The 25,552-nt window shown below is 43.0% G+C and overlaps 1 protein-coding gene across 3 annotated transcripts; it reads right to left on the minus strand.

Annotated features, from left to right (window-relative positions):
* Nucleotides 1–1,024: 1,024 nt before the first annotated feature.
* Nucleotides 1,025–25,518, minus strand: mrtfba (myocardin related transcription factor Ba). Of its 3 annotated transcripts, none has more exons than XM_026179071.2 (17): nt 25,330–25,518; nt 16,484–16,565; nt 14,783–15,020; nt 8,924–8,989; nt 8,723–8,778; nt 8,548–8,623; nt 8,178–8,339; nt 7,905–8,068; nt 7,687–7,815; nt 6,860–7,107; nt 6,109–6,280; nt 4,012–5,019; nt 3,722–3,829; nt 3,470–3,619; nt 3,243–3,377; nt 3,008–3,068; nt 1,025–1,858 (listed from the first exon to the last, which is right to left on the minus strand). In XM_026179071.2, exons 3-17 carry the CDS (start codon nt 14,943–14,945, stop codon nt 1,365–1,367), a joined length of 3,192 nt encoding a protein of 1,063 aa, XP_026034856.2. In that variant the 5' UTR covers nt 14,946–15,020; nt 16,484–16,565; nt 25,330–25,518; the 3' UTR covers nt 1,025–1,364. The 3 variants fall into 3 exon arrangements, with proteins under 3 accessions (XP_026034856.2, XP_026034857.2, XP_026034858.2); XM_026179072.2 differs by having other exon boundaries at nt 1,187–1,858; nt 14,783–15,016; nt 25,330–25,485; XM_026179073.2 differs by lacking the exon at nt 25,330–25,518 and adding an exon at nt 25,184–25,242 and having other exon boundaries at nt 1,187–1,858.
* Nucleotides 25,519–25,552: the final 34 nt, after the last annotated feature.

The raw sequence follows: 25,552 nt of genomic DNA on the forward strand, positions 1-25,552 counted from the left end.
ATTCCTCCAATGAGCAGTCGATCCCGTATTGAAAAGGCTTGTGAACCAAAGCAACCCATCTCTTTTTTAAAAACTAGAGCAATTTCCTCTCCTGTCTCACACACACAAAGTGCAGGCATACTGCGGGACACCCAGATTTAAAGCTCAAAGACATCTTCCGATAACTGGCAGCACACCTATTACAGATGTGTGTCTGCAAATTGATACTTGTTCCCTTTCCTGTTTCGCTAATCAGAAGAAGAAGGAGAAAAAAAAAGCTGCCAACTTTTTTTTAGAGTTAAGTCCCACTTTTTAAAAGTACATTCACAATTCGCGACTTGGACAACTGCAGTATCTGCGCAGCCAGTGGCAACGTGATCTTATGTCACAGTCGTGACGATCGCCTTGGATATGCAGTGTTCACATTTCCTTGTTCTGAGGTCAGCGAGGTGCGTCGTCAGATTTGTGCGCCTCTTTAGTGCATAGCTCTCACGTCGACGGGAGGAGCCGCCGCCGCCTCCTCTCGTCGTCGTGTTGTTCTTTAGAGTCATTGGTTGATCAGCTTGACTGATGGGAGTCAACGATAGGTCAGGAGAAAACAGTCACATCTGTTACAAACAAATCACGGACCAGTGCGAACAGAGGCTCGACTTCATTCAGACATTCCTTCACACCTCAGTCTGGCAGCTAGCTGAGTGTATAACCCCGGGCTTAGCATTGGGTGCGTCGTTATAGAGACTCGAGTCTCCTTTTACTTTAGTCTGAGCCTCCAGTCATGTTGTAATCACCAGCTTTTCTAACCTAGCATGTGACAGCACTCACGAGTGTAATTCATATCAGACCTTCAGGAACTGTCTGACACGTTGATCTATCACGATGAGTAAAACAGATGCCGTTTTCCTCTACTAGAAATGATCCCCTCAGCTCAGTTTTCTTAGTGTGGTTTAAACTATTTACAAACAGTCTGTTCTTCCATTTAGCATTTGGCTCTGTCTCCTTGGCTCTGTTTATGATTGCTAAAATCATGACATCAGACACTAAAAAGTCTATTCTGATTAAAAATCCCTTTATTGCAGCGCAGCGTGACCGCAGTCACCTTTCGGCGGACGCTTTCCAGGCCGCCGAGCCGTTACGGGACTCTCTCCTAAAGCTGTGCAAACTCCTGCTTGTAGTTCTGCTCGGATCAGCCTCTCTTCCTCTAGAGTAGTGGGAATATTACAGATGGTATGGATGTACTGGTAAGAGTGGTATGGCACTTAAAGGCCATGTTTTCTCCTTTTATGTATTATTATTACTATTCTTTTTTTATTTAAAATCTCTGAAGCTTTCCCTTCATCCATCCATCCATCTTTCACACTTCTCCATCTTCATCATCAAAGCCTCCATCAGTCCCAGTGCAGGTCATGTGTATCCAGGAAGTCCGTTGGGATCCCCAGTGGTGTCAGCATCCCGCCAGGACCCGGCGGCATGGTGAGGTCCAGCCACTCCATGTTGTCCAGGGCCGGGTCTGACAGGCCCATGTTGAGTGAGGACGAGGAGGAATCGCAGAAAGACAGCTCTGACGTGTCCATGGGTGAGAAGGGCTGCTGGTCCATGAGCTGGGCCTGCAGCTCCTCCATCAGGCCCTGCGTGCGAGGGTCTGACGCAGACGGCGTCTCGGCCAGCGTCCCCTCTAGAAAGGCTTCCAGCTGATTGTCTGTGGCCAGGGACGATAGACCGGGCAAGCACGGGTTCACAAGCATGGAAGGAGGGGCTACCTGGACCTGCGGGGGCGGTCTGGACAGGACGGTGTTGACTGGAAGGGTGGTGATGCTGGCTGTGACAGGGAGAGTCTTGGGGTGAGACACCGGTGAGTTCTGATGGATAAATGGAGTGATTTCTGCAGGCGGGAAAACAAAGATCAAATAAGGATGCAGATTAAAAACTGACATATTTAAACATGTTAGTTTGTCCACAGTGGATCTAAAAAAAGAACTCATTTATAAAGTGATCTTAGATCGTATCGGTTTTTAAAAAGAGTTCAGGCTGTAGAAATAAATCACATCCTTTAAGCCAGTTATGAGGCTTACTTATGGGTCAATAACTTGCTGAAAAAAAAAAAACAGCCATTTCAAAGGATGAGTTTCCTTCTTTGATCATTGATCAGCTCGTGTGCTTTAAGTTATCGTCTTATTGCATCAGTCAATCTCTCCTAAGCTTCAGGATACAGACTCTTTCCCTGATCCTCTCCCTCAAATTACAGTTTTAAATGATTTGTTCCTTTAATGCTCACAAGGCATCCACACACTCATGTAGCAAAGCAGCACCGAGCCTTTGCCCCTCTGAAAACGAGCGCTTCACAGTTAAAAGAGTAACATGTGACTCTCACATGTCACACAACTTTGTTCTGGAGTTGTCAGCTTTGAACACTTGCACAGAGTTTTTAGTTGGACACGCCAACAAAGATTTCAGAGAAGTTATGGAGGTGGGTGTGGCTGCGTTAGTGCTCTCTTTAGGTTCTTCTTCACTTCTTTCAAGATTGTGTGTCACTCACAAGCAGAATAGCAGTGGTGCTTTGTGAAGTGGGTTTTTAGGGATGTGCATCTCTAATTTATTGAGGAGGTTTATTTTTAAAGGAGGAAAGCCTCCACGAAGGTCCCTTCTAATCTCGTCTCATTAACCTTAAAAACAACTCCTAGAAGCTTTTATAGAAGTCCCTGTCATGGTGAATTCAGAGTCTCTCGCTTTTTATTAGTCGGCAGTGTGAGGACGATCGGAGCATTTTATGACTCATCAATGCAGAAAAAGTCAAATTCACATTTCCAAATTACTTGAGTAAAAGTAACCCCTTTTGGCAGTCTGCAGTTTACACGGTACATGGTCTCTGTTATACATAATATCCAAAAGGCTGATATCAGATCAGCCACAATCAGCTCGAATCTGCCCACACAGCAGCTTATTCACCGTTTCTCTGACACTTGGGGCTTTTTAAACTTCTTCACACTGAACAGAACGTTTTTCTTTGCACCGTCAGTGTGCACCAACTTACCTCCGCTCTCTATAAGGATGTCAAACAGGTCGTCCATTTGCTGGCTGGTTGCTGTGGGAACCTGAAAAGACATTTAAGGACGTTAAGAGACTCGACGCTTTGTAACCAAAAACGAAAAAGCTGCTCAAGGCTGGAAAAACTGGAAGTATACGCCTACGTTTTTTATGCTTCTCTGTACTCTGCACACATCAGTTTCAGTAGTGTGTGTGTCAGCTGTGGCTTGTTTTCATCTAACCTGTGAAACGTTGTTGATGTGAAGACTGCGGCTCTGTTTGATGGCCTCCTCATAGCGGGGAGGCTCTCTGGTCTTAGGAGGCTGGGGAACCAGGGAGGTGGGCTGGAAGATGAAGGTGGGCTGAGGAGAGGAAGGCTGCAAAGATGACAGAGAAAAGATCAAATCAGAGAAATATGTGAAGATCTGAAGAGTTAAGTTCAGAAAAATGCTGAATTCCTGACAGACACCTTATTGAGGGGCCCGTTGGAGATTTGATGGTTGGGTGATGCTCGTGGAGAGAGCTTATTCTCTGGGGAGCTTCTCAAAAAGCACTGGGGATTCATCTCAGGTCTACTCTGGTTCTCCAAGCCAGCAGTGTTATTGCACATAGTCAGAGTCTGCCAAGACATGAGAGAGTCTGACATCAGACCTCTGTGCATCACAGGTCTTTGAGGCTTTTGTGTAGAGCTAACTGGAACTACTAATGAGACGTGACTCACTTGTAGCAGCGGCTGCTGGCTGGGTGCCATCTCCACCTTGGTGGTCTGCAGCTGAGGGACTGAGGAATGGACCAGGCCTGGGTTTGAGACTGTGGCCTGGAGAACAGGCTAGTGCAGAGGAAAGACATGCGAGACCTTAAGACCTCAACTTTACAGAGGATGAGTCGAGATGGTTCTTTCTAGGTTTTATATTAAGATTATCATTAATAATGCCAAGATGAGTTTATAGTAGATCAACACGCACTTACTCTGTGACACCCTCTGCCATGCTACGCCACTGGCTCACTCACCTGCAGGCTGACGGTGGTGCTTGGCAGCTGGATTGCAGCAGCGTTGTTGGGCAGTGACACTGGAAGGAGGATCTGTGTTCCAGCTTGGCCAGTTGCTGTCAACAAAGTCCGAGGCTGACCCAACACCTGGGAAACACCACCCGAGTGGCTGATGAAGAACTGCTGCAGGCTGGGGGGTGTGGGCTGGGACTGTGGCTGGGCTCGGAGTTTGGGACTTTTCTGGGACTGCGAGAGGAGCTGTGGGCTGCTGGTTACTTGAGGCTGACCTGGGGCCTGGATTTGTGTGATGAGCTTGGTTTGGGTCTGCAGCGGCTTGCCAGAAGAAACGGTCACATCCTCCAACTTCACCACTCCTGCCACGGGTGCTGAGAGTGCCTGTGAACCCAGGATTGAGCTTGGGATAGCAGCAGTCGATGAACAATTTGACAGGACTGCACCTTCGACTTTCACCAGGTTAGAGTTGAGGACAGGAGGAACAGAGTTCACAGCAGCTCCTGGAGCGATCTTGGGGGACATAGAGGCAGAGTCACCCTGACCTCTCTTCTCCACTTCCAGTTGCATCTTCAGCACCTCCACCAGCTTCTGCTCCTGCTCCAGCTTCCTCATCAGCTCTTCTATCTGCCGCTCCTTCTCGTGGAGCCTTCTGTCCTTTTCCTCTGGGACTTTGAAAGACTGTGAGGACTGTGGCCCTAACGAGGTCAGCATTTGAATTTCAGACATCCCTACATCCTGCTGGAGGGCGGAGAGATCAAAAGGAACAGGTGAGACAGGCGGCGTAGAGCTCATGCTCTCTGGAGCCACCTGCTGGACTGGGACTACAGCAGGTGTGGTAGTTGTGGTAACCTCCATGGGGATGGCAGATAGGGTAGTAGTGGCAGGAGTGGGGATGCTGGCAGCAGCAGTGGTGCTGGGATTGTCCTGGAAAGGCTTCAGTCTTTCTATCAGATCCGTCTTTGTTCCCGACACTGGGAGGCCACGAAGCTTCAGCTCTAGTTTCAGCTCGGCCACCTGGGAAGACAAAAGGAGGATCACGTCAGCATCAGATTTTAGATTTTAGTAGTCTATTTTTACAGGAGCAGTTCACTCTCTTTGGAAATGTGCTCATTTTATTGCCAAGAATTAGAAGAGAAAAAAAGATTAACATAATTTATGTGTGTTTGTTAAATTTGTAGCTGGAGACAGCAGATGGTTGGCTTTGCATTAAGACGCGGAAAAATGTGGAAACATGTTGGCTGTGCTTAAAGGGACAACAATCCACCAAACAGCACGTCTAAAGCACATCATATCTTGTATGACTCATGATGAGCCATCATAAAACCAACAAATACCAGCCACAAACACCTGACTTCATACGTGCTGCAGTTTTCAGGCTTTGTGCGAAGACACGCTGCTTCAGGTTGGAGTTTCTGATTTAGTGCGCAGGCAACATAGTGCCATTAATCTTCTCTAATAACACTGTAATAAAGCAAATACCACACTTCAGCACAGAGTCTTTCCTACAGACGTAAGTACTGTGGCACGGACACCTACAGGAGCTGTGAAACTGCAGTGTACAGTTTTTGTGCTGATGTTAATGTTTGGAACGCTGTAGTTACTGAGTCAGCAGAGCACAACTTTACACACTTTGTGCATCGGCACTCTGCAACTTTACATGATGTTAAGTTTTTAACGATTCAACAAAGATCGCACCCACAGGAGCTGCCAAGCAAACCTGTGTCAGGAAGCTCACGGTGCACCGTTTTTGTGCTGATGTTAATGCCAGAGGAGGCTAGGACTTCCTCTGCCAAACAAGCCAGACTTTTACATCTGCTCTGTAACTTTACATGGTCTGACACTTTGTGGCTTGTTGCAGGGTTGCATCTTATTATAGCAAAACACTTCAATTCAGTCAGTTCTTTAGAAGGCCCAGTTTTTTCACAAACATCTATAAAGGCTAAATGCATAGCTAGGTGACACCTGCAGCAATGGGACTGAAAAAAAAAAAAGAATTCAAAGATTAAGGAGTAGTCATCCAGTACTTTTGTCTATGTTATTTTTCTCTGGGTCAGTTAAACAGAAATTTCCAAAGTGCCTGGGAATGTGATTTTGAACAAATACCTTCATCTCTTCCAGGTTGGCAGGCAGGACACCGGGTTTGCGGTTGGACAGCGAGTTGTTTGGCCGGGCCATTGCTGAAGGCAGAGCAGCAGGGGGAGGTGCAGTGGGCAAAGACACCACAATAGAAGTTGGCAGTGTACTCCCACCGTTATTCTGACCCTCTGCCACAGGTCTGCAGCAGAGGGGGGAGGGGAAAAGACAAACAAAGATGAGGTGATTGTTTTTTTAAGGAAATCCTTTCTGAATTACAGGAATATGAAACAAAAAAAGAGGAAGTGGAGGTGGGAGAGAGGGACGGTGTTGTTATAGAGAGAAGAAAGGCAGAAAGAAGAAAACAAGGAGAGGAAATGGGTTCAAACAGTCCATCCATCCTGTTCCTCTTGCCTCACTAACAACACCAGTCAACCAAATCACAGGCCAACAGCGATTTCAAAGACAGCTTTGCTACACCGCTGCTGCCAGGACTTTCACGAAAACAGCAGCTGGTTCATCAACATCCTGTTAGTTATCAATATGATTAGGCACAAGCCTGTTATTGGCGCTCTGCCTCTCTGTGTTGTTGAAAACAACAATATTTGGCTTTGTTTCATAATTAAAAATCAAATGTCAAGCAAGCCAAACTAGTTTAGAAACACAAAAATAGAAAGAAACCCGTCTGAAGTACAGGTAGAAATAAAACTGCAGAATAACACTGGTTTCAATGTTAACACGGGGGGGGGGCTAGTATTTGTAATTTGCTTTGCACACGTACTTGAGCGGTGCTGGTAATATAGTTTGGTAGTTGTAATGCTGCTGCTGCTGGCTGAGGATCTGCAGCTGGAGAAACAGCTGCTGTTGCTGCAGTAACCGGGCGTATGAGGAGTCCATGGGTGCTTCGCTGGCCTCCTGCTTCTGGTCTGGGGGAACATACTGGTGGTACTTAAGCTTTTTCACCCTCGGCTTCGGCTCCTTGCCCTTCTTACTGCGACTCTTCTCTGAGGGAGCTTTCTGCTGACTTTGCTTTGGTGGAAGCAAACGTGGAGGGAAAAAGTATTAACATGTGTTAAACTCAACAACAGTCTCTCCCCTCCTCTCTGGAGGGGAGAGGGAGGGGAAACAGGAGGACAAAGGAGGGGGGAACAACTAAGCTGTAGTGCCTCTTCACCTCACTGTACAATACCTTGTGCAATACTTTTTGTAAATAGTCAACAGTGCAATAGACTCAATACTTGAAATGTGCAATTCACTTGTATTTTTATTTTTTATTCCTATTTATCCCCTTTGTATATTTTATTTATATTTGTTTCTGTATTTATTTATATATATATATATATATATATATATATATATATATATATATATATATATATATATATATATATATATATATATATATATATATATATATATATATATATGTGTGTGTGTGTGTGTATATATATATATAACAATTCTGTAACTGTAACTTCGGTCGTTGCTGTGCTTTTTTTGGAAATCGAATTTCCCAGAGGAACCCACCCGAGGGATTAATAAAGTTCTATCTTATCTCTTATCTTATCTTAGAAAAGCAGAAAATGGAAACAGATGCGTTGTGCTTACTTTCACCAGTGTTGGGGCTGGTTTTGGAGGTACAACTGTAGCGACTGGATGAGTGAGGGTGACAGCTGGGTGGCTGGCAGGCGGCTCATTGGTGGCGATTACTTTCATGAAGTCTGTTTTTGGGACGGGCTGCAAAGAAATAATGGGTGGAGGGGGACACACTTAAAACCTCCAATGTCACTGTCGTTAAATAACAACAGTCTGGGCCTCCAGCTGACCTGCAGGATGGTGCTGGGCAGTGCTACTGGAGAGGGCGTCTCTGGTGCTCTGCTCTCCACCGGTGAGGGTGCAGAGCTCTGGGACTCCTGGCTGGCCGGTTGCTCCGGGGACAAAGCGTCGTTGCTGTCTTCCTCAAGAACCTTTGGATAATTCACCTGGCCCACTGAAAGATAGTAAAAATTACAAATCTTTTATCATTATTCAAAGGATCAAACAAAGACATCTTTTTGTACCGATGAATTTAAACGTAAACTAAAATCATGTGTTCTCACCGATGATGGCTTGTTTAACGCTGGAATCCACCGGCAAAATGTTTTTCTCCACCAGCTCCATTGGGCCTGGTCGCTGGGCGATCTTCTCGTTGAGGTTGTCTGCTAGTCGGGCTCTCTTCAGTTTCATCTGAGTGGCCTGTAGTGAAGGTTCTGCTCCGGTCTCTGGGGACGACAATAAAAATTGTTATACAATCAGTCATAAATCAAATCAGCTAAATGCTCTAACATCAAGTTAAAAATACATCCTTTCTTGCTTAAATATGACATCAGTCTTTCTATTTCAACACTTTAAAGCACCACAGGAAACAATACTTAAAGCATTGTTAAAAAAAAGAAGTTTGTGCATTGTGAAATAGGCAATTATTAGAACCTTGCAGGATGTGCATCCTGACCAGCTCTGCTCTTTCTGGACGACTGCGGATCTTATGTTTGAGAAAATTCTCAGTCTGGAGAGGAAGGCAGACACAGATCAGTTAATTACTTAAATTTTACTGTTACTAACAACTCAAGTTTACATTTATGTAGTTTTTTCCCCATAAACTTACCCGGGCTCTCTCCAAGCTGCGAATCTGCCCGTGGAAAGCTGCCGGACTCTTCAAAGCTGCAATACAAAACATTTTCATCTACTTTATTCACAAATTATTATCATAATTTTTTTAAATGTCTCCTGAGTTATCAGTATGAACCAGGGTACCACTTTGTTATTATTTCCCACCCACGCCACAATAGCTGTTGCAGTTACTCACGTGGCATAATGCCCTGGTCCACCAGCTGCTCCCGGGTTCGCCTCTGCTGGAGTCTCAGCTGCAGCACTGAAAGCAAACATGGAAAAGCAAATTTAACTGCTATGTAGAGAAAAAGATGAGAAACCTTGCTTGATGCTTAATGAGAACTACGAAAGCGAGGAAATAAAATAGGGAAGACAAACACAGAAAACCCAAAAGATGACGAGAAAAATGTCTCACTAATGCAACTCATAGTGTACTCATCGTGCTGACGTTACGTATATTTTCATGTTTAGGATGACTGTGCAGACTTTCACGCTAAATGCTCTGCAGCTGATCACATCTTTACAAACGGGGTTAAACAAAGAGGTGCACGCTAGCGTGGCGAGTCTCTCCCAGGTATTAGAATTCTGCCGTTTTAGGCGATTGAACCTAAAACCCTGTTATTGTTTTGTTACTTCACTCCTCAAATCTGCCTGGTAAGACTCAAATCGTGACTGTAACAGTCGCTGCTGAGGGATGGGAGGCAATAAAAATTGCCCTGTCATAACTCATCACTGACAGCCTGCAGTGTGAAGATCTAAAGCACAGCTATCTCTTAGCTAAGCAAAGACACTCACGACTCAATACACAACATTTTGTTTCATTATTTTGTTGAAATGTTCTAAACTACATGAAAAATCATGGACAGGAATATTAATAATGGCATCATGTGTTTAGAGATATTCTATCAACCATTTATTCACCTTTGTTTAAAAGCTGAAAGCCAGTCAAATCCTCTCGACCACGGAGTAATAAGACCATCCAAAGAGCTTGTCCTCCCACAGTGGGATGTTTATGCTACAGAGCCTTTAACCTCTCCTCCACCTCTACTCCCACTACTCCCATTTTCACTGAAACCAATTTGAGATGAGTTTGTTTGCCTCGTCTGTATCGTCGACACATCATAAGACGTAAAAGTGTTTTTGTAACTGCAATACACTACAGGAGCAGTATCACCTATATCGCCTGCTAAGACTGCACTCAACACTAATGAAGAAGAACGGAGCGCGAAACAGGAGGATGGAAGAAAATGTTAAAAATAAAAAATAAAAGTTTGGTTTCTCCCCCCCCCATGTAGAAGCACAGAAAACAAAGTTAAATGCAGAGTGCAAAGCATTGATGCTGCTTCATTACAAGCATTTAAATGCCGCATACTGGGGCTGTGATGTCATCACTGAACGGCGCAGTTTTAGAGCGCGCAGCGTTGATACCTCGTTTATGCTGCTGTTTGTACAGTAATGTTTATGTTAGCTTACCTGTAGGAAGCTTCTCAGAATGTTTGCTAAGCCAACACGAGTCAGTTTTGTTAGCTAATGAGTGAAATATGATAGTAAAGCATTAAACAGGGGCACTCGAAAAGAATCTGCACCTCTCAAATGGCTGAAGTCACGACAGAGAGCATTGTTATCAGCAGCTGGGAACATCGTCTCAAAGATAAGAGCAGGCCTCACTCCAGAGCACGTCCAATTAATCATCTGTAAACTTTGGAAACTTGTTATTTTGGACTAGAAAATAAAATCTTTTTGATTGAATTGGAAGCTTTATTTGAGCTTATGGGCAGCAGCCATTTTTACTTTCCTATCTGCACATTATTTTTTGTTTAAATACTATGAGGACTTTAATTTGTATTAAATAAAAATATTAGCCATTTCATTTTTATTCTGACGGTCTTATCGAGCAATGTTAAAAACACAGCTGATTATTTTAAAATTCATGTTTCCTGGGTCATTATTTGAATTTGCTGTGAGACGAGACAACAGGGTGATTTCACAGGTGGGCAGACTTCAGCAGGTGGAGCCTGGAACAGGAGGTTTGCCCAAAGGGAGCAGAGATTAGAGTTATTGAGATAATCGTCGACTAATTGAAGAAAATTTGCAGATTAGCCGGTCTTAAAAATAACGTTTAGTTGGAACCCTACACCAGACTGCACTGTTTCTTAGAGTTTCAAAGCAGTTGCTGACTCAGCGCTGCAAGACACTGAACGTAAAAAGGCAGCAACAACTGCATGCTCAGCAGAAACCGCTTCTCTCAGAAACACCAGCACACAGCTTTAATGGGATTTCATTAAGAGACAGTCACACAGGGACGTATACACTGAGTGGGAGTTGCAAATGCCCACAGATTAAGCACCGGGCACAAGTACAGTTACTTCTGTATTCACAGGAAGGGACACGTCAAAATTACTGTGAAATACAAACTCCTACAACACAACAGGAAACAGCTGCCTCACCAATATTTTGTCTTTCCCATCTGTTTACCGCCAATCGCTTTCATAACTGATGCCCATTTTACAGACGAAACTGGTATTAAAGGCAACGCAGCTCCGGTCAAAAATTTACAGAAATAATTGCCGATTCAAAAAAAGAAAAAAAAAAAAAAAATCAGTAACGTGGACTCTCGCTGCGCTCTGTAAACACTGCGAGCCAGGTTTCGGTGGAGACATGTATGCTTAAGGTGATTCAGTTAAGACTTCCAGTAAACAACGTCCCCGAATTCCTCCGGGAAACGGCGCTCAGACTGACAAACACACGATGACCTGTGACCTCAGCAGTGTGAAGGGAAACTGTGGATATGAATGAGGCGTTTATGCGCTCACACAGAAATAAGGAAGTAAAAGAAATGAGTGTTGTTAAACCAGTACCAGTACCACACACAATATATATTAGAGATTATGTGTAAGCAGACTAACGAAAAAACACTTTGGAGACACAGCAGGTTTGACTGTCTTTGTAAAGCGTTTGCTTTGCCTGCGCCTTCAGTGCAGCCTCTCTGCTCAGATTTGCTAAACTAAAAGAAATTAAAAGATAACTACTTAAACGTTTACAACTCAGGACACCTTTTGATTTTAAGCCCTTCTTTAAAGTTTTCCTAATAACAATCTGCAGCAATCAGACACTGAAAGCAAACTTGTGAGATAAGGAGAAATGAGACAGGAAAAAAACAGCATGGTTACTGTTAAAATATTTGAATGCTGGACAGTGCAAGTGTTTCAGAGTACGGAGGAAGTGGAGACAACCAGGGTGGAGTAAAAGATAAGGTCTTTATCACAGAGTCTCTGCTAAGTTCCAGTATTCTGTATGAATCAGGCATACTGATTGCTTCCTGGCTGCAGCTCCTAAAATGTGGAACAATTTGCCTTTGCACATTAGACGGGCCTCCTCTCAATAGTTTTTTAAACCCACCTTTGACACCTTGTGAGATGTTTTAATTTTACTTTTGTTCTATTGTCCTTCTCGTTTTACGTCTTTCGTGTATTATTCTGTATAGCACTTTGGTCCTTTGTGGCTGTGTAACAGTGCAGCCTGCTCGGAGTGTCTTTGAGTTAGTGTGAGCCGTCCTGAGACAATTAATTGCTCACAGTTGTTAATAAATTTAACAGTAGGGAGATTACACAGCCGCTGGCAGAGGCGCACATTAGCAAACACCCTGACAGCTGCTTAATATGACGCTGAAATGGAAAGTGTTGCTGGTGAGCTCAGCAGTTTGTCAAAAGCACTCCTAACCACCGCTGTGTATTTATTTGGACAGTATTAAATGAGTAATGATAACATCCTAATGAAACCCATCATAAATAAAGATTATACAGGGTGGGCCATTTATATGGATACACGTAATAACATGGGAATGGTTGGTGATATTAAAGTCCTGTTTGTGGCACATTAGTATATGTGAGGGGGCAAACTCCTCAAGATGGGTGGTTTAGAAGTCGGCCATCTTGGATACAACTTTTGTTTTTTTCCAATAGGAAGAGGGTCATGTGACACATCAAACTTATTGGCAATGTCACAAGAAAAACAATGGTGTGCTTGGTTTCAACGTAACTTCATTCTTTCATGAGTTATTTACAAGTTTCCCTCCCTGTGGGCTTCAAACTATTTTACATGATCTATATCTAAGCTTCGACATGTGATCCTAAAAGAGAGAAGTCATTTGTATTTGTGGAAACGTGGCCTGTATTTATTTCTTTACTTGCTCTCAGTCTGATAAACAATAATTTCATAAAATACTCGATTAAAATCAGTCAGACACGTCCACACCATCTCTTCTACCAAAACCCTGTACAGGGTGGCAGGACAAACTTCACATCTTAGAAGAGAGCCGGAGATCAATAATAACTACTGATAAACACAGAGTGTGAAAAGGTAACTTGAGAAGAAACACTCAGTGCATTATGGGAAGTCCCCAGCAGCCCAGGCCTTTTTCAGAACAACTAAGGGAGGGTTCAGAGTCACCCGAAACAGGCCTAATTATAAGCTTTATCAAAAAAAGTAGAGCTGGTGTCTGTTTCCTGTATCCAAACTGGTTCCACAGCAGAGGGCCTGAAATCTGACACTGATTAACACACTGTTACCCTGTTTCTGAGAGGCTTGTGAGCTGCCCACGTGACAGACCATCCAGCCATGAAACAGTCGTGCATTTCTGTATTACTCATGCTTAGGCACGTCAGCCTGTCATGTGACATCCAAACAGAGACAGAAAAGTTTGTGAGTTGCAAGAGATCAGCCAGCGCTACACTTGGCTAGAGAACACGTGCGATACGCGTCTATCACCCGTTCTGGTCCATTTCTTAAAACCGCGAATTCCAAAAATAAACACCTCAAGTGAGATGGACTTCCTGTTCAGAGAAGTCAGTTACTCAAAGCTAATTATAGGTAGAACTCACAATTTGCAAACATAAAAAGAAAATCAACAGCTTGGTGGAGATTCGTTTTATTCTTATTATTTGTTTGCATATAAACTTCTGCTTACCAACTTCAATTTTTAGGCTACTTCCTTTTCAGACTCCTAATCTTTGTCAAAACAACCTCAAAACCCTTAATCTCCAAACTCCATCCTGCTGATAGTGGTGCTGTAATTCTCCTCCTCTCCCTCCAGACTCTGAGCTCGCCACAGCTTAAGACTCAGAGCCGTCTGATGGCAGACAGATTAACACCTGCATGATAAAAGCCAATATGAGAGGAGGGACTCTGCGGTTGGCAAAGTGCTGTGGAGGGCTCAGAGGGTGGAAAGTATGAGGTATGTTTTCTCACTGGAGGGGAAATGACAAAAGCCGAGATGATGAGTGGGTGCTACTACTGTTGACATTCCACAGAAATTTTCCGCAGTCAAGCCGTTTCTCCTGCGAAATCCTACAGTCACCCAGAACGTGTTAAATCCAGTCTGGAGCAGCTTTGATTAAAACCCACTGCAGCATTTGTTGACTTGCATCTGACGAATTAAGATTTTCTTGGGAATCATGATCAATACCGCAGTGACTGGACTGAATGGCTTAACTGGTCTCCATACGCCAGTCTAAGCCACGATTAGAAGCTGGCGGTGAACCGAACCCGCTCCCAAAGCCTGGTATTTGCATAGCCATCCATCAGTGTCATATTCAGTCCCATGTGGATGCCAAAACAACACTGACACTATGAGGATTTAGAAGCAGAGCTGGTGGAGGAATCAGGAGTTGAGGACTGAAGCGTGATTGGCTAATAGAGTGGCAGTTAGTGACTGCACATCTTTGTATTTACATTATTGGACAGTGTGTGCGCTATCAACGCATGCAATCTTCAAATACAGTATTTGGCATCTTCAGTTTACACGGTTTCTGCTGATTTTATCTACGAAACTATTTTGTCTGTGTTTTATCTGTATGCATGTAGCTGATAATAATGCTTGTTATTCTCTAACACCTTAGAGAATAACACAGAAAGAGGGATTTACACATATCACTTTTCTCCGTTTTTCACTGCTTTTTAAATAATGTCACTCAGTTTGTGCTGCAGCAGAGACAGGAAGTGTGGGAAGCCAACAGAGATGAACTGTGGAGGTTGTGTGGCAGCAGTGTATCCTCACCATTTTTGCGTTCACTGAGCGGAGGCAGGCTCTGTGTGGGCTGCAGCGACAGCTCCTCCATCTCATGGGTCACAGCCTCGCTCTGGGGACTGGGCACCAGTAGATTTGACATCTCGCAATCCCCCTCTGCTCCTAACTGCCTCTGGGAAGCCTGGGGCTCCATCCTGCCTCAGGAGGTTGGGGAGGCTCTGAGGCAACCAACGGATCACCGTCCCTGTGTGTAATGTCTCCCTGCTACCTGTGTAAGAGCAACAGGAAAGAAGAGAAAGAGGAGTATCAGTTAAAATCCTTCCTCAACAGGAGGAATGCGTCACTCAACGATACTTTGTGGGCTCCTCGAAAATAACGCTAATTCAGAATAATGAGCATCATCATCCTGTTGGTATGACTGCTTCACCCAACTGGTGAAATGCTAAGGGTGGCATTTCATTTCAGCCATCTGGAACAGCTCAGTCGCAGCCCAAATTATTCATTAAGCCAGCTGGGTTGGCTATTATACTGAATAATCACTTCAAACCGCTGCTCAAGAGAAACAACGCCAATTTGTGCATGAATGTTCTCTCTGTTCCGACAGGCTTCATAATCCGGAGCATGACGTCGTTGTGGTGGTTTCAAACGGAGGGAACGGAAACATTTCGGGGAGCAACACAAACAGTTTAGTATCCATGGCGTCCCAACAGTCTGCTCGGTCTGAGCCATTTATCGCTCTCCAGCAGCACCCAAATCTATCCATTCCTGGACCTAAGCACTCTTTAATAACCATCCTGATGTGCTGCTTTTGGCTGAGAAGCACCCTGTTCCTATTGCATCTTTCTTTTCTCCCCTCAAGTGTCAAAGGCATCACACAGACCACAGAGTCTGCAGCACCATAAGACATGCAACAAATGCTTGGACTTGAAATCAGTTTTCATTTATAAGTCTCTGCTCTCGCAGCGCTCCACTACACTGTTTTCCTTTAAGATCTGTGCCAGTTTCACAGACCAACATCAAGAGTCTGCAGCTCCATTAATCTGGCATTAAGTACTAACAGGGGAGTCATTGCCAGTTAACTTGACATTTATTCTCAGTTGGTCCATGTTAACTGCTGCAACCACTACAAAATTCACCCCAGTCGCCAAAACTTTGGTTTCTAATCCATCACCACTCACTGCCTCTTATATGATGATTATGTGCTATTAAAACAACCTGGTTCAGCGACAATTCGGGCCTTGAAGTTCAGCAGTGTAACCTCAATGGCTTTCTGTGGTAAAACTGCAGAAACAGTGTTTCACACAGTGACTGTAGAGGTCAGACATTTTCTAAGAAGGGTGCATGCGTCTAAAGAGAGACACAAGCCTACTTTTTTAAGTTTGCAATTTAAATTACCAAGTACTTTGGAACAAAAAGCAACAGGGCGACATACTCCAGTGCATTTCCAGTGAGTCTCATCCTCTGGATGGACGACACACTCCTGGACCGGTTATCCCTCCAGTCTGTCCAAAAGACCAGACTTAAACGCAAAAACTGCCACGTAAACAAAAACAGCCTTGAAATAGAGAAGTGATCAAGAAAAATGGATGGATGGATGCTTGTTCCCACACTACGTTAAAACAAATGCAGTTTGTCTGTTAGCTTGCTGGCACACAGCTGGGACGCCGATGCAAAGAAAACCATCGCCTTGGGTGGTAACTGTATATGAGCTGTTGATGGGACCATTCCTACCTGAGGAAGCAGCAGACAAGGGACGGAGAAAGAAGTCTTGGCTAGTTGCTGTGAAGAGTCACACTAAGCCATTGAGTCGAATCTGGAAGGAGAGAGAAAAACAAACATCATGAGAATGAAACTCACAAGTGCAGCATGTTTTCCTTTTTTTCAGATGACTCAGTGACACTGGACAGTCAGTGTATAATCCTACACCACATTCAGTGCTAAGCCTGTTTCACTAAAAGTCTCTTCTGTTTCTGTCTAGTCATAATGGCTGTTACATTTAAAGAAGAAAAAAAAAAGCAGTAAGCTTTATTTTCCTTTATTTCTGAAAAGCGGTGGCTGAATATTAGCGTGTTTTCAGACCACCAAACCAGAGTTTAACATAATAGAGGGGCAAGAGAAACCACAATGAGAAACAACTACTTGAACCTAATGAGAAATCCGATCTGCAAAACATGGTGCCACTGTGATGCTGCTTTAAAAGGTGCGGCGAATAAAAGTAGTAAGCACCACTTCAAAATGCTGCAATGGATGCGGCCGACACTCAAAGCTTCATCTGGGTCTGAAAAATCACGTTCAAAGGTTGCACGGAAAACATGCACACTATGATCGTCTATACAAAGACAACAGAAACTGCAGCTGTAGTGCAGCATCATACTGCAGCATGAGGCAGAGAAAAGGAATCAATCAGCCACACAAAGAAGCTTTTAATCCTCTCTGAGATGTGTGCAAAGTAGATAACTTAATTAGGATAAGACTCATGCATCAATTCACTGACACTCTGGAAAGATAATGGCCTTGTGCCACATTTCTCATACTGCATGCCCATGTACATACCCGTGCTTCTGTATGGAGTGTTTGTGCAGTGAAAATGAAGCTTTTATAAAAAGGTATTCTACGTGCATAAATGCTAAAAGTTGGTTATTTTAGCCTATTGCTGTGTGGCTGCTAAGCAGTATGACAAGATCTTAATACAACAACCTTTAAGCACCTGTGTGCCACATCACGTTTGTGCATTACAGTAAGATTGCCAGTTATCTTGTTGATGCGGGTTCCTCCCTAACAGCAGTAACAAATGCAGTTTAGCATATTTTAGCCTGTTCAACAACTTCACTTCAAAAACTCACATCGGTCAGACTATAAAAATGAAGCTAGATGGATTTCGTATCACAAGAGTGAACGGCAGGAGAGAACAGCAGTGCAGCATTCCAGCAGCCAGACCTCCGTGACATGTGCGAGTACATGTTGAGCGAACAAGTGAGTGCGAGAAAGGAGGAAGTGAAAGAGAGAGGAAGGGCCCAACAACTGTCGCAGCTGAAGAGGTTTTGTGGGATAAACATCGGTGGTCCCCCTCGCAGAATCAAAGAGCAGATCCAGACGGCAGGCGCAGCATGTTGCTGTGCCCTCTGTTCTTTTAATGGCACGAGGCAACAAGCCGCACATTCCTCATCAAAGGGTAATGCGCACAAACACACCTCTAGAAACAAAAGGGTGCTTAACATTAGCGAGTGAGCGGTCGCTACTCATTCACACAGGTAATAGATGTGCCGCACGACTGGCTTCACCTTCCAGATGCAGAAGCTGCATGTATATTTTACTGTTTATGATTCTGCCCGTGGGCGTGTTACAGACACAGACCACTGTTCGGTGCAATCACAAACACATAAACAAGGACACCCTTCGCTTCCCTGTCAGCACACATTTGTCATCCAGTTTTCTCTACTGTAATGTGCAAAATAAGATCTTGAGCAACGCCTCACTTCTCTATATCATGATAGGAAAATGGGAAATGGGTGCAGTAACAAATTGAAATGTGTGCAAACACACATGGAAATAGATTATAGGAGGCTAAAACTATTTTTAAAATTCCAGTGAGCTTGAAAGTCAATATTTGTTCTACTGCACAGGCCGAACTCTCTTTTTCCAGGAACAGTTCTCCAGGCTTCTTGAAGGACACTCAAAGCTCTTCTTTGGATCCTGCACAAACACTGTACAGACTACGAATGTACAATACATCAGTTTGAGTTAATGCTAGGCTCGTTGATATTTACAGATGGCAGTGGCTGAAAAGATAAACACTTTTCACACGGGAATTCTGAACAATGATGCAAGAACCGGGTTAGCACACCGACTGCTGTCGTCTTCATATGTAGCGCACAACACGAGATGGTCACCTCAAGACAAGTACAGGAGGGAGCTGCCCGGGTAAGACATGAGCAGGCGGGAATTCACCGAACAACTACCACTGCCGTGCTCACGTGTACTTTAACTTTGCATTTGTTTTGGACAAAGACCATTTAATGGTTGATTTGCCTGCATCAGATTTTTCTCTTCTCACACGCAGCACCATTATGCAGTATTTACGAACGTTCAGGGCTGCGGCGCACATGTGCAAACATCCATTTCAAACCAGTTCAGATACAATTATTGTTACAATGTCTTATTTTGAGGAATTTCCCTTTCAACGACAAAATTTTAAAAAAAAAATGCCTGTACAGGGCGATGACGACGAACACAGTCAAGTTAACTTTAAGTATTTGCATAGGTAGGGATGAAGACAGCGAAAGGGGTTTTCAAAGTATTTGGAGCTCAGCCGAGGTACCATGGAAATAACAGCCTATGAATTAGAGCAGGGCGATATGGCCAAAAATATTTATCACGATATATATTTGAAAATTTGCGATAACGATATAACTGACGATATAATTGATGCGAGACAAAATACAACTCCACAACATTACTAGCGCAAAATACAACCTTCCATTTATTTTCACTTAAACAAGAAGCTGGTTTTTATGTACATTAAAGCTTTATAAAAATGTAACAGTGCAAATGCAAATTCCTTGCTGAAAGTTTAACCAAAAGGCATTTCCAGTAGAAATGGGCTGACATATCCTGAGCATAACCATGTATAATATCCACTGAAGTTAAAAAGAGGTGCTTTGCAACATTAAACTGCAGTGTGCAGTACGCATTTTTCGGACCATAAGGTGCACGGGATTATAAGGCACATTAAGCGAAACAAAGCAGTCAGATAAATCAAACTTTATTAAACTCATTCTTCTTGCTTCCGCCACTTCTGTACCATTGATTCATTAATGTTGAATTCTCTGGCAGCTGCTCTATTCCCATGTTGTTGCAGTATATTAATGACTGACCTCGTATTGTGGATGGATTATCTCAGTTGTTCTCCTGACTGAAGTTTGGTCCGTTTACAGCATCCTGCCATGCGATTGCATTTGTCTCTAACTATCAGGAACCTTAACGTTAACTTTTATAAGTGGAAAAGTTAGAGCTGGGCGATAGAACGATAACGATATGTATCGCGATATAACTTTTACTCGATAGAGAAATTAAGCTATCGCGATAGACCTCGCCGCTCTTGTCCTCTTTAAAAAAAAGAAAAAAGAAAAAAAAAAGGGTCAGCCGATCCAAACTAAGTAGCGCAGAGCCGAACCAATCACAGCCGCAGCGTCACGTCGCGTGACTTGTTACGTACAGCGCAAGTGCCAAGCCGCATGTGTTTGTTTGGGAAGCAGCCAGCGGGTAATGGAGCCAGCGCATAATGGAGGAAATGAGCGTGACCGAAGAGAAAACAGATGATGGTTCCAACGCCGGAGAGATTGTCGAACGGAAGAGCCATAGAAGTTCCGTAGTGTGAAGGTATTTTGGCTATTTCAAGTCTGACAAAAAACAGAGTAGCGCGCACTGTAAATTGTGCCGAAAGCAAGTCTGGAAATACAATAAACTGGTGCATGCGTCACACTGTGCGCCACGTTATTGTTTCGGTGAAATGAATACTGTTACTGTTACTTCTACTAGGGCTGCTCAATTAATTGAATTTTAATCACGATTACGATCTGGGCTTTCAACGATCATTAAAAATGACTGAGCCGATTATTAGCCCCTCCCTCATTTATCCGCGACACCTTAAAGGCTGGTCCGTGAAAATATTGTCGGGCATAAACCGGTCCGTGGCGCAAAAAAGGTCGGAGACCGCTGATTAAGAGGACCCGAGGGAAGCTCGGAAAGCTAAGCAGAAGTTATTTGGAGAGTGACTGCCGTTGGTTGAAAAGAGAGTTTAAAAAAAAAAAAAAACTTCAGTGGTGTTGCACACCATTTTATATTATTTTTTAAAGTCATTGTTAACCCTTTAAAGCCGGTCAGAGCCGCACGTTCCGTTTTGCGTAACTATTTTTAAATCCCTGTAGAACCTGAACCGCGTAAGCTAGCGCAATAATTTGTTTTGCATATGAAACCAGAGGAGTTGTACTTACATCTTATGCCATCAGCTTGTCCTCGGTCACGGTTTCGTTCCACATATAGCTTTGCAAAAATTGCATAAAAAGCGCTTGCAGGAACAAAAACATAATATTCCAGAAACACGCTTTGCCGTTCCTATCAGCTGTTCGTAACACTTCCCACAGTGAAGTGATGCACATGCTGTTTTCTTTGCAAATTTGCATCATAGGATTGTTTTTTGTTTTTCCTGCAGTATATAAAAATTGCTGTATCTCCAAAATAAAACTATGAAGACACTCAAAATAAATTTCCTGTGGTGGGAAACTATTTTTTGCAACTTTATTGTATTTAAAGTTTTGAGGGATAAACCTCTTAAATTTCTCCAAGTAGAAATATATGTAAACAAAACAAAAGCGATTTTCAATTTTTTTTGTAGTTTATTGCACTTTTTTGCAATTTATGTAATTACTATGGACTTAATGCATACATATTATTAAAATATGGGCTATAACAGTTGTATTGATGTATAGCAACTTGAAATGCTCCCACAAATGGCACTACAGCATGTAAAAAAAATAAATATAAGCTCTGGTGGACTTGGTTCTATAGTAGGTCTTAAAGGGTTAAATAAATATCGTCAAATAATCGTGATCTCAATTTCAGTGAAAATAATCGTGATTATCATTTTTGCCATAATCGAGCAGCCCTAACTTCTACTCTCTGCAGTGTTTAAATGCTTACATATACACACAGTTACTGTCCGTCCACACATACGACTCAGTTCTGCTTCTATGCCCCAGCTTTGTTTACTTTTTCCCACCGAGGCTTCTAGACTTCTGATTGGCCAACATTTCTGCACGGTTAAGAATCTAGCACCACCTGCTGCTTTGGCATGTTCATAGCAGTGTTTTCCTTCATTTCTGCCTTTATGTGTGGACGGGATTATTTTTTAAAGCGAAAACGGAAAATCTCAGTTTTCAAAAATACCCGTGTACGTGTGGACGTAGCCTCAGTCTCTGACTGGAAGCGCTAATTCGTCATTTGGCTTTTGTCAGACTAAAGTAACTGTTTGAAAAGCTCAGCTATACAACAAGGAGAGATTGAGAATTTCCTTTTAGTTCTCAGTTTATTTGATACTGACAAAAGTTAGTCAGTTTTGTCTGTTCTTCTGTAAAACAAACTAAGATTTATTTTTAGAATTAATATTTTGTTTCTAAGTGGAATTGACAATTTAGTCTGTTTCGTTTGTTCTATTTTGAAACTTAAACGCTTTAGCGGCTGCCTTTTGTGTAGTTTGCAATATTTGCCTTTATTTATCTGAAAAAGTCTCATGTTCCTTAAGTACATCTACCCTGTTGAACTTATTATGGGAAATAAATATTTAAATAAAAACAAGCTGCTGATTATTTCACATTTTACTTGTGAGCAACGGCACATTTAAATCTTACAAATATAGTTATTTGGCTTATATCGTGATAGATATCGTTATCGCCTGAAATGAAAAAAACATATCGTGATATGAAAAAATCTCATATCGCCCAGCTCTAGGAAAAGTGTTAGTGTTCGTCCTCCAGCTTCACTGTTTATGTTATGCTAATATAGCTGTGTCGCTAGCGATCACGTAGCACATCATTATATACCAACTAGCCCAACTTCAGTAACCCTACAAACGTCACTGCTGTTTAGTTTCCTGTCTTCATTTATGTTGGAAGTGATAGCAGAGCTGTAAGTTTGAATTTTTTCAGAAATCTCTCAGTCAGAACGTGCTATATCATGCTTAGGTAACTACCGAAACTAGCGAGCTAACTTCCGCTAGCTTCCTGCTAACTTCTAACTCCGTTAAATGTAATAAATTCTGTTTTCATGGATGCCTGGAAGTTAAACTTCATAATTACACCTGGTAAAGCAGCAATGCTGATTGTTTTATTAAAGATGAAAGAATTTAGACAGTTTTTAACTCTCAGTGATGCTGCAGTGTTCGTTTGACCTGAAGAATACGGAGTTTAGGACCCAGATTACTCCCAGATTTAAGAGCATCTTAGTCCGACAAATACGACAATAACGACGGCCGCTTGCATGTTCTGCAAAAAAATGTGCTTTGTCGTGTATCTGACGGACAAACACCAAACCAGTTCCACATCACTGAAGTTGCACCATTTTTACAAACCAATTCTGGTTCATCTGTTTCACTCAACAATCGGCCATGTGCGTATGAAAACAAAGGCACTGCGCATGCGCGTTTTACTCATATTCTATCGCGATATTTCATTTTCCTATCGTTGCCTAACATTATACCGGTATTACCGTGAACGGTATAATATGGCCCAGCCCTACTATGAATGACTATGCCATCCTTAGATCATTGCGCTTGCTAAACTAGAGCTAAAAATAAACGTCCTCCTGGTGAGACTTCTGAAAAGTCAAACAGATTTCAGATGGTGATTCGGAGGCATTTCTCTACATTATCAATGCTGACTGGAGATGTTAGCACAGTGCGGTGTTCTCAGCTAAAGCCAAACGAGCCACAGAGGATTTTAAGATTAACTAAACTAACACTGGCTTCAGGTTTTATCTGTGTCCGATTATCTGCAGCGTGACAAAGGAAGATCAGTCAAGTCAACAAAGGTGTCCAGGCTGATGACAGAATGTGGGTGTGCCTGCTGCCTTAGGCTCTTCTTTCTCTTTCACTGCCTTATAAAAAAATAAAAATAAAAAAAACAGGCTACACTCGTGCCATACAGGTGACATAATTTATGGCATTTTACCGGGAACAGTGTCTTGATTGTCTTGAGAGAAAAAGGCCTATATAGAAAAAAAAAAGGACAACATTTCTTAAGCAGAGAGCAGGATTCTAGAGGTAAAACAATAAAACAATTTATACAATATTAAAAGCAATGGAAAGTGGTTTACAATCACAATAGCTTTGCAGGCATCGCTGCAGCCACAGAGATATGTACCCACAGCCGTTGCAAACATGTCTGAAGAGAAGGTCATGGGCCACCTTACAAATAGCCCTGTAGAGAATCCCAGTGATAAGGCAGCCACACACACCCATTCTCTTAAACAGCCTGAGATAACTGAAATTCTGAGACCTAGTGTCCACACTGTCTTCATAGAAAAACGCACAGACTGAACATCCCCTCTGATGAACTGCCATGTCATGTAGTCCTGTTTAGGACATGCCTGTTTGGCATGGCACAGCAACAAAAAGAAAATCAAGTACTCTTTTTTTTTTTAAGTCACAGCATGCTATTCTTCAGTATGAAACACAGCTCAGCTTCAGCTCAAACAACAGAACAATGTGTAGGGCGTACATGAGAGCCGCTTTTGAGCAGTTTGAGTCTGCAGATTTCTGAGCCTTCAATAGACCAGGTCTTGCAGGACAAAAATGTCTGCTTTTAACCAAAGATAAGACAGGAATTATGTCATCACCCTGCCTCATTCAGCCACAGTCGCTGCTCTGCTCTTGTTTCCCACAGACACACATGTGGTGTCGTTTCCTTCCTGGCTGCCTTAGGGGACTTTGCTCAAAAGATCCCCTTCAAAAGAAGAAGAGAAATAAGAAAGAACCCGTACAAACAGACCAGGTAAACCACACTAAAAGTTTCAGTGTGGTGACACCTAAGCAAAATTAAAACTGCGACTCGGAGGATTTATAAAAGCCCCTAATTTCCCAGCGCATTGGGCTGCTTCTTTGGCCTGTTCTATTTTGCATGACAAGCACCGCAATACTGGAAACCGCAGTACTGTTGCAAACTAACCCTACACTAAAAGGCAGAAAAAATAACCTACAGCCTCCGTATATTTCCGTTCCCATGCAACCATATGCACAATGTTTAAGATAACGTGAATAATTCACACTTTACAGTGACACGCTGACTCGACAGAGCCGCCTCTGAATAAACGCTTCCTGCCAGTCTGCATGACTCACACACAGGCTGTTTGGATTTGCTGCACCACAACCTCTAGACATTTTTATTTTACTTCTATTTGTTTTTTCACTTCATTAGACTAGGAAGGCTGGAAGAGAACATGCCGGTGTTTCAGTAAGCCAGGAGACTCAGTACACTGCGACAGTATTACTTGAGAAATTGGCCTGTCGGCTCACTAACACACTGTATGCCATGCCTTGCAATTCAGACAGTATCCGCAGTTAGCTAGAAGGAAATGGCTGAAATAAACACACACCTTGCACAAACACCATACTCACAAAAGGCTAGTCTGTTTAAGCAGCAATAATAGATTTTCCCGAGGGAGTGTTATTGAGTGAGACGGCTGGGCTGTTATCGCAGAGGCGAGTGGGTGTGGGTTAAGCTAAGGCTGGATAACTACTTTAAATCTGACAGGGGAGTGAGTTACAGACAGCGACGAACATAAAATATAATGAAGCGCTTTCATGACTGTCATTTCTAGGAAAGGGAATAAATACACATCAAGTTACAGTCAAATGAGCCTTGTCCATGCTTTCCTTACCAAGCCACGCTCTGCTGTCTAGGTCTGCACATCACGAATGCTCCTCAACAACAACCTCCTAACATTTTCTCCAGTTAGCTCGCTCCAGCTAACATGGGCTAACATGCTAAAAACAAGACAGCGCCGCCCCGGGTTTGTGCTCTTACCGAAATATGACGACTTGAAAAGCGAATCCATCCGAGCCGTGGTCTGCAACGAGGTATCCAAATTGCGTCAACGGAATTATGCTAAGTATTCAGTTTTTTTTTATTCGTCTAGCTCTGAGATTGAAGTTTATTTCGCGGACTAAAATGGCTGCGACTGGTCTAGGTTCGGATGCAGAGTGACGTAATGACGTTGTCGGACAGGAAGCTCGGGAGAGGTCGGCAG

This window comes from Astatotilapia calliptera, chromosome 8 (assembly GCF_964374335.1).
Source record: "Astatotilapia calliptera chromosome 8, fAstCal68.1, whole genome shotgun sequence".
NCBI lineage: Eukaryota > Metazoa > Chordata > Actinopteri > Cichliformes > Cichlidae > Astatotilapia > Astatotilapia calliptera.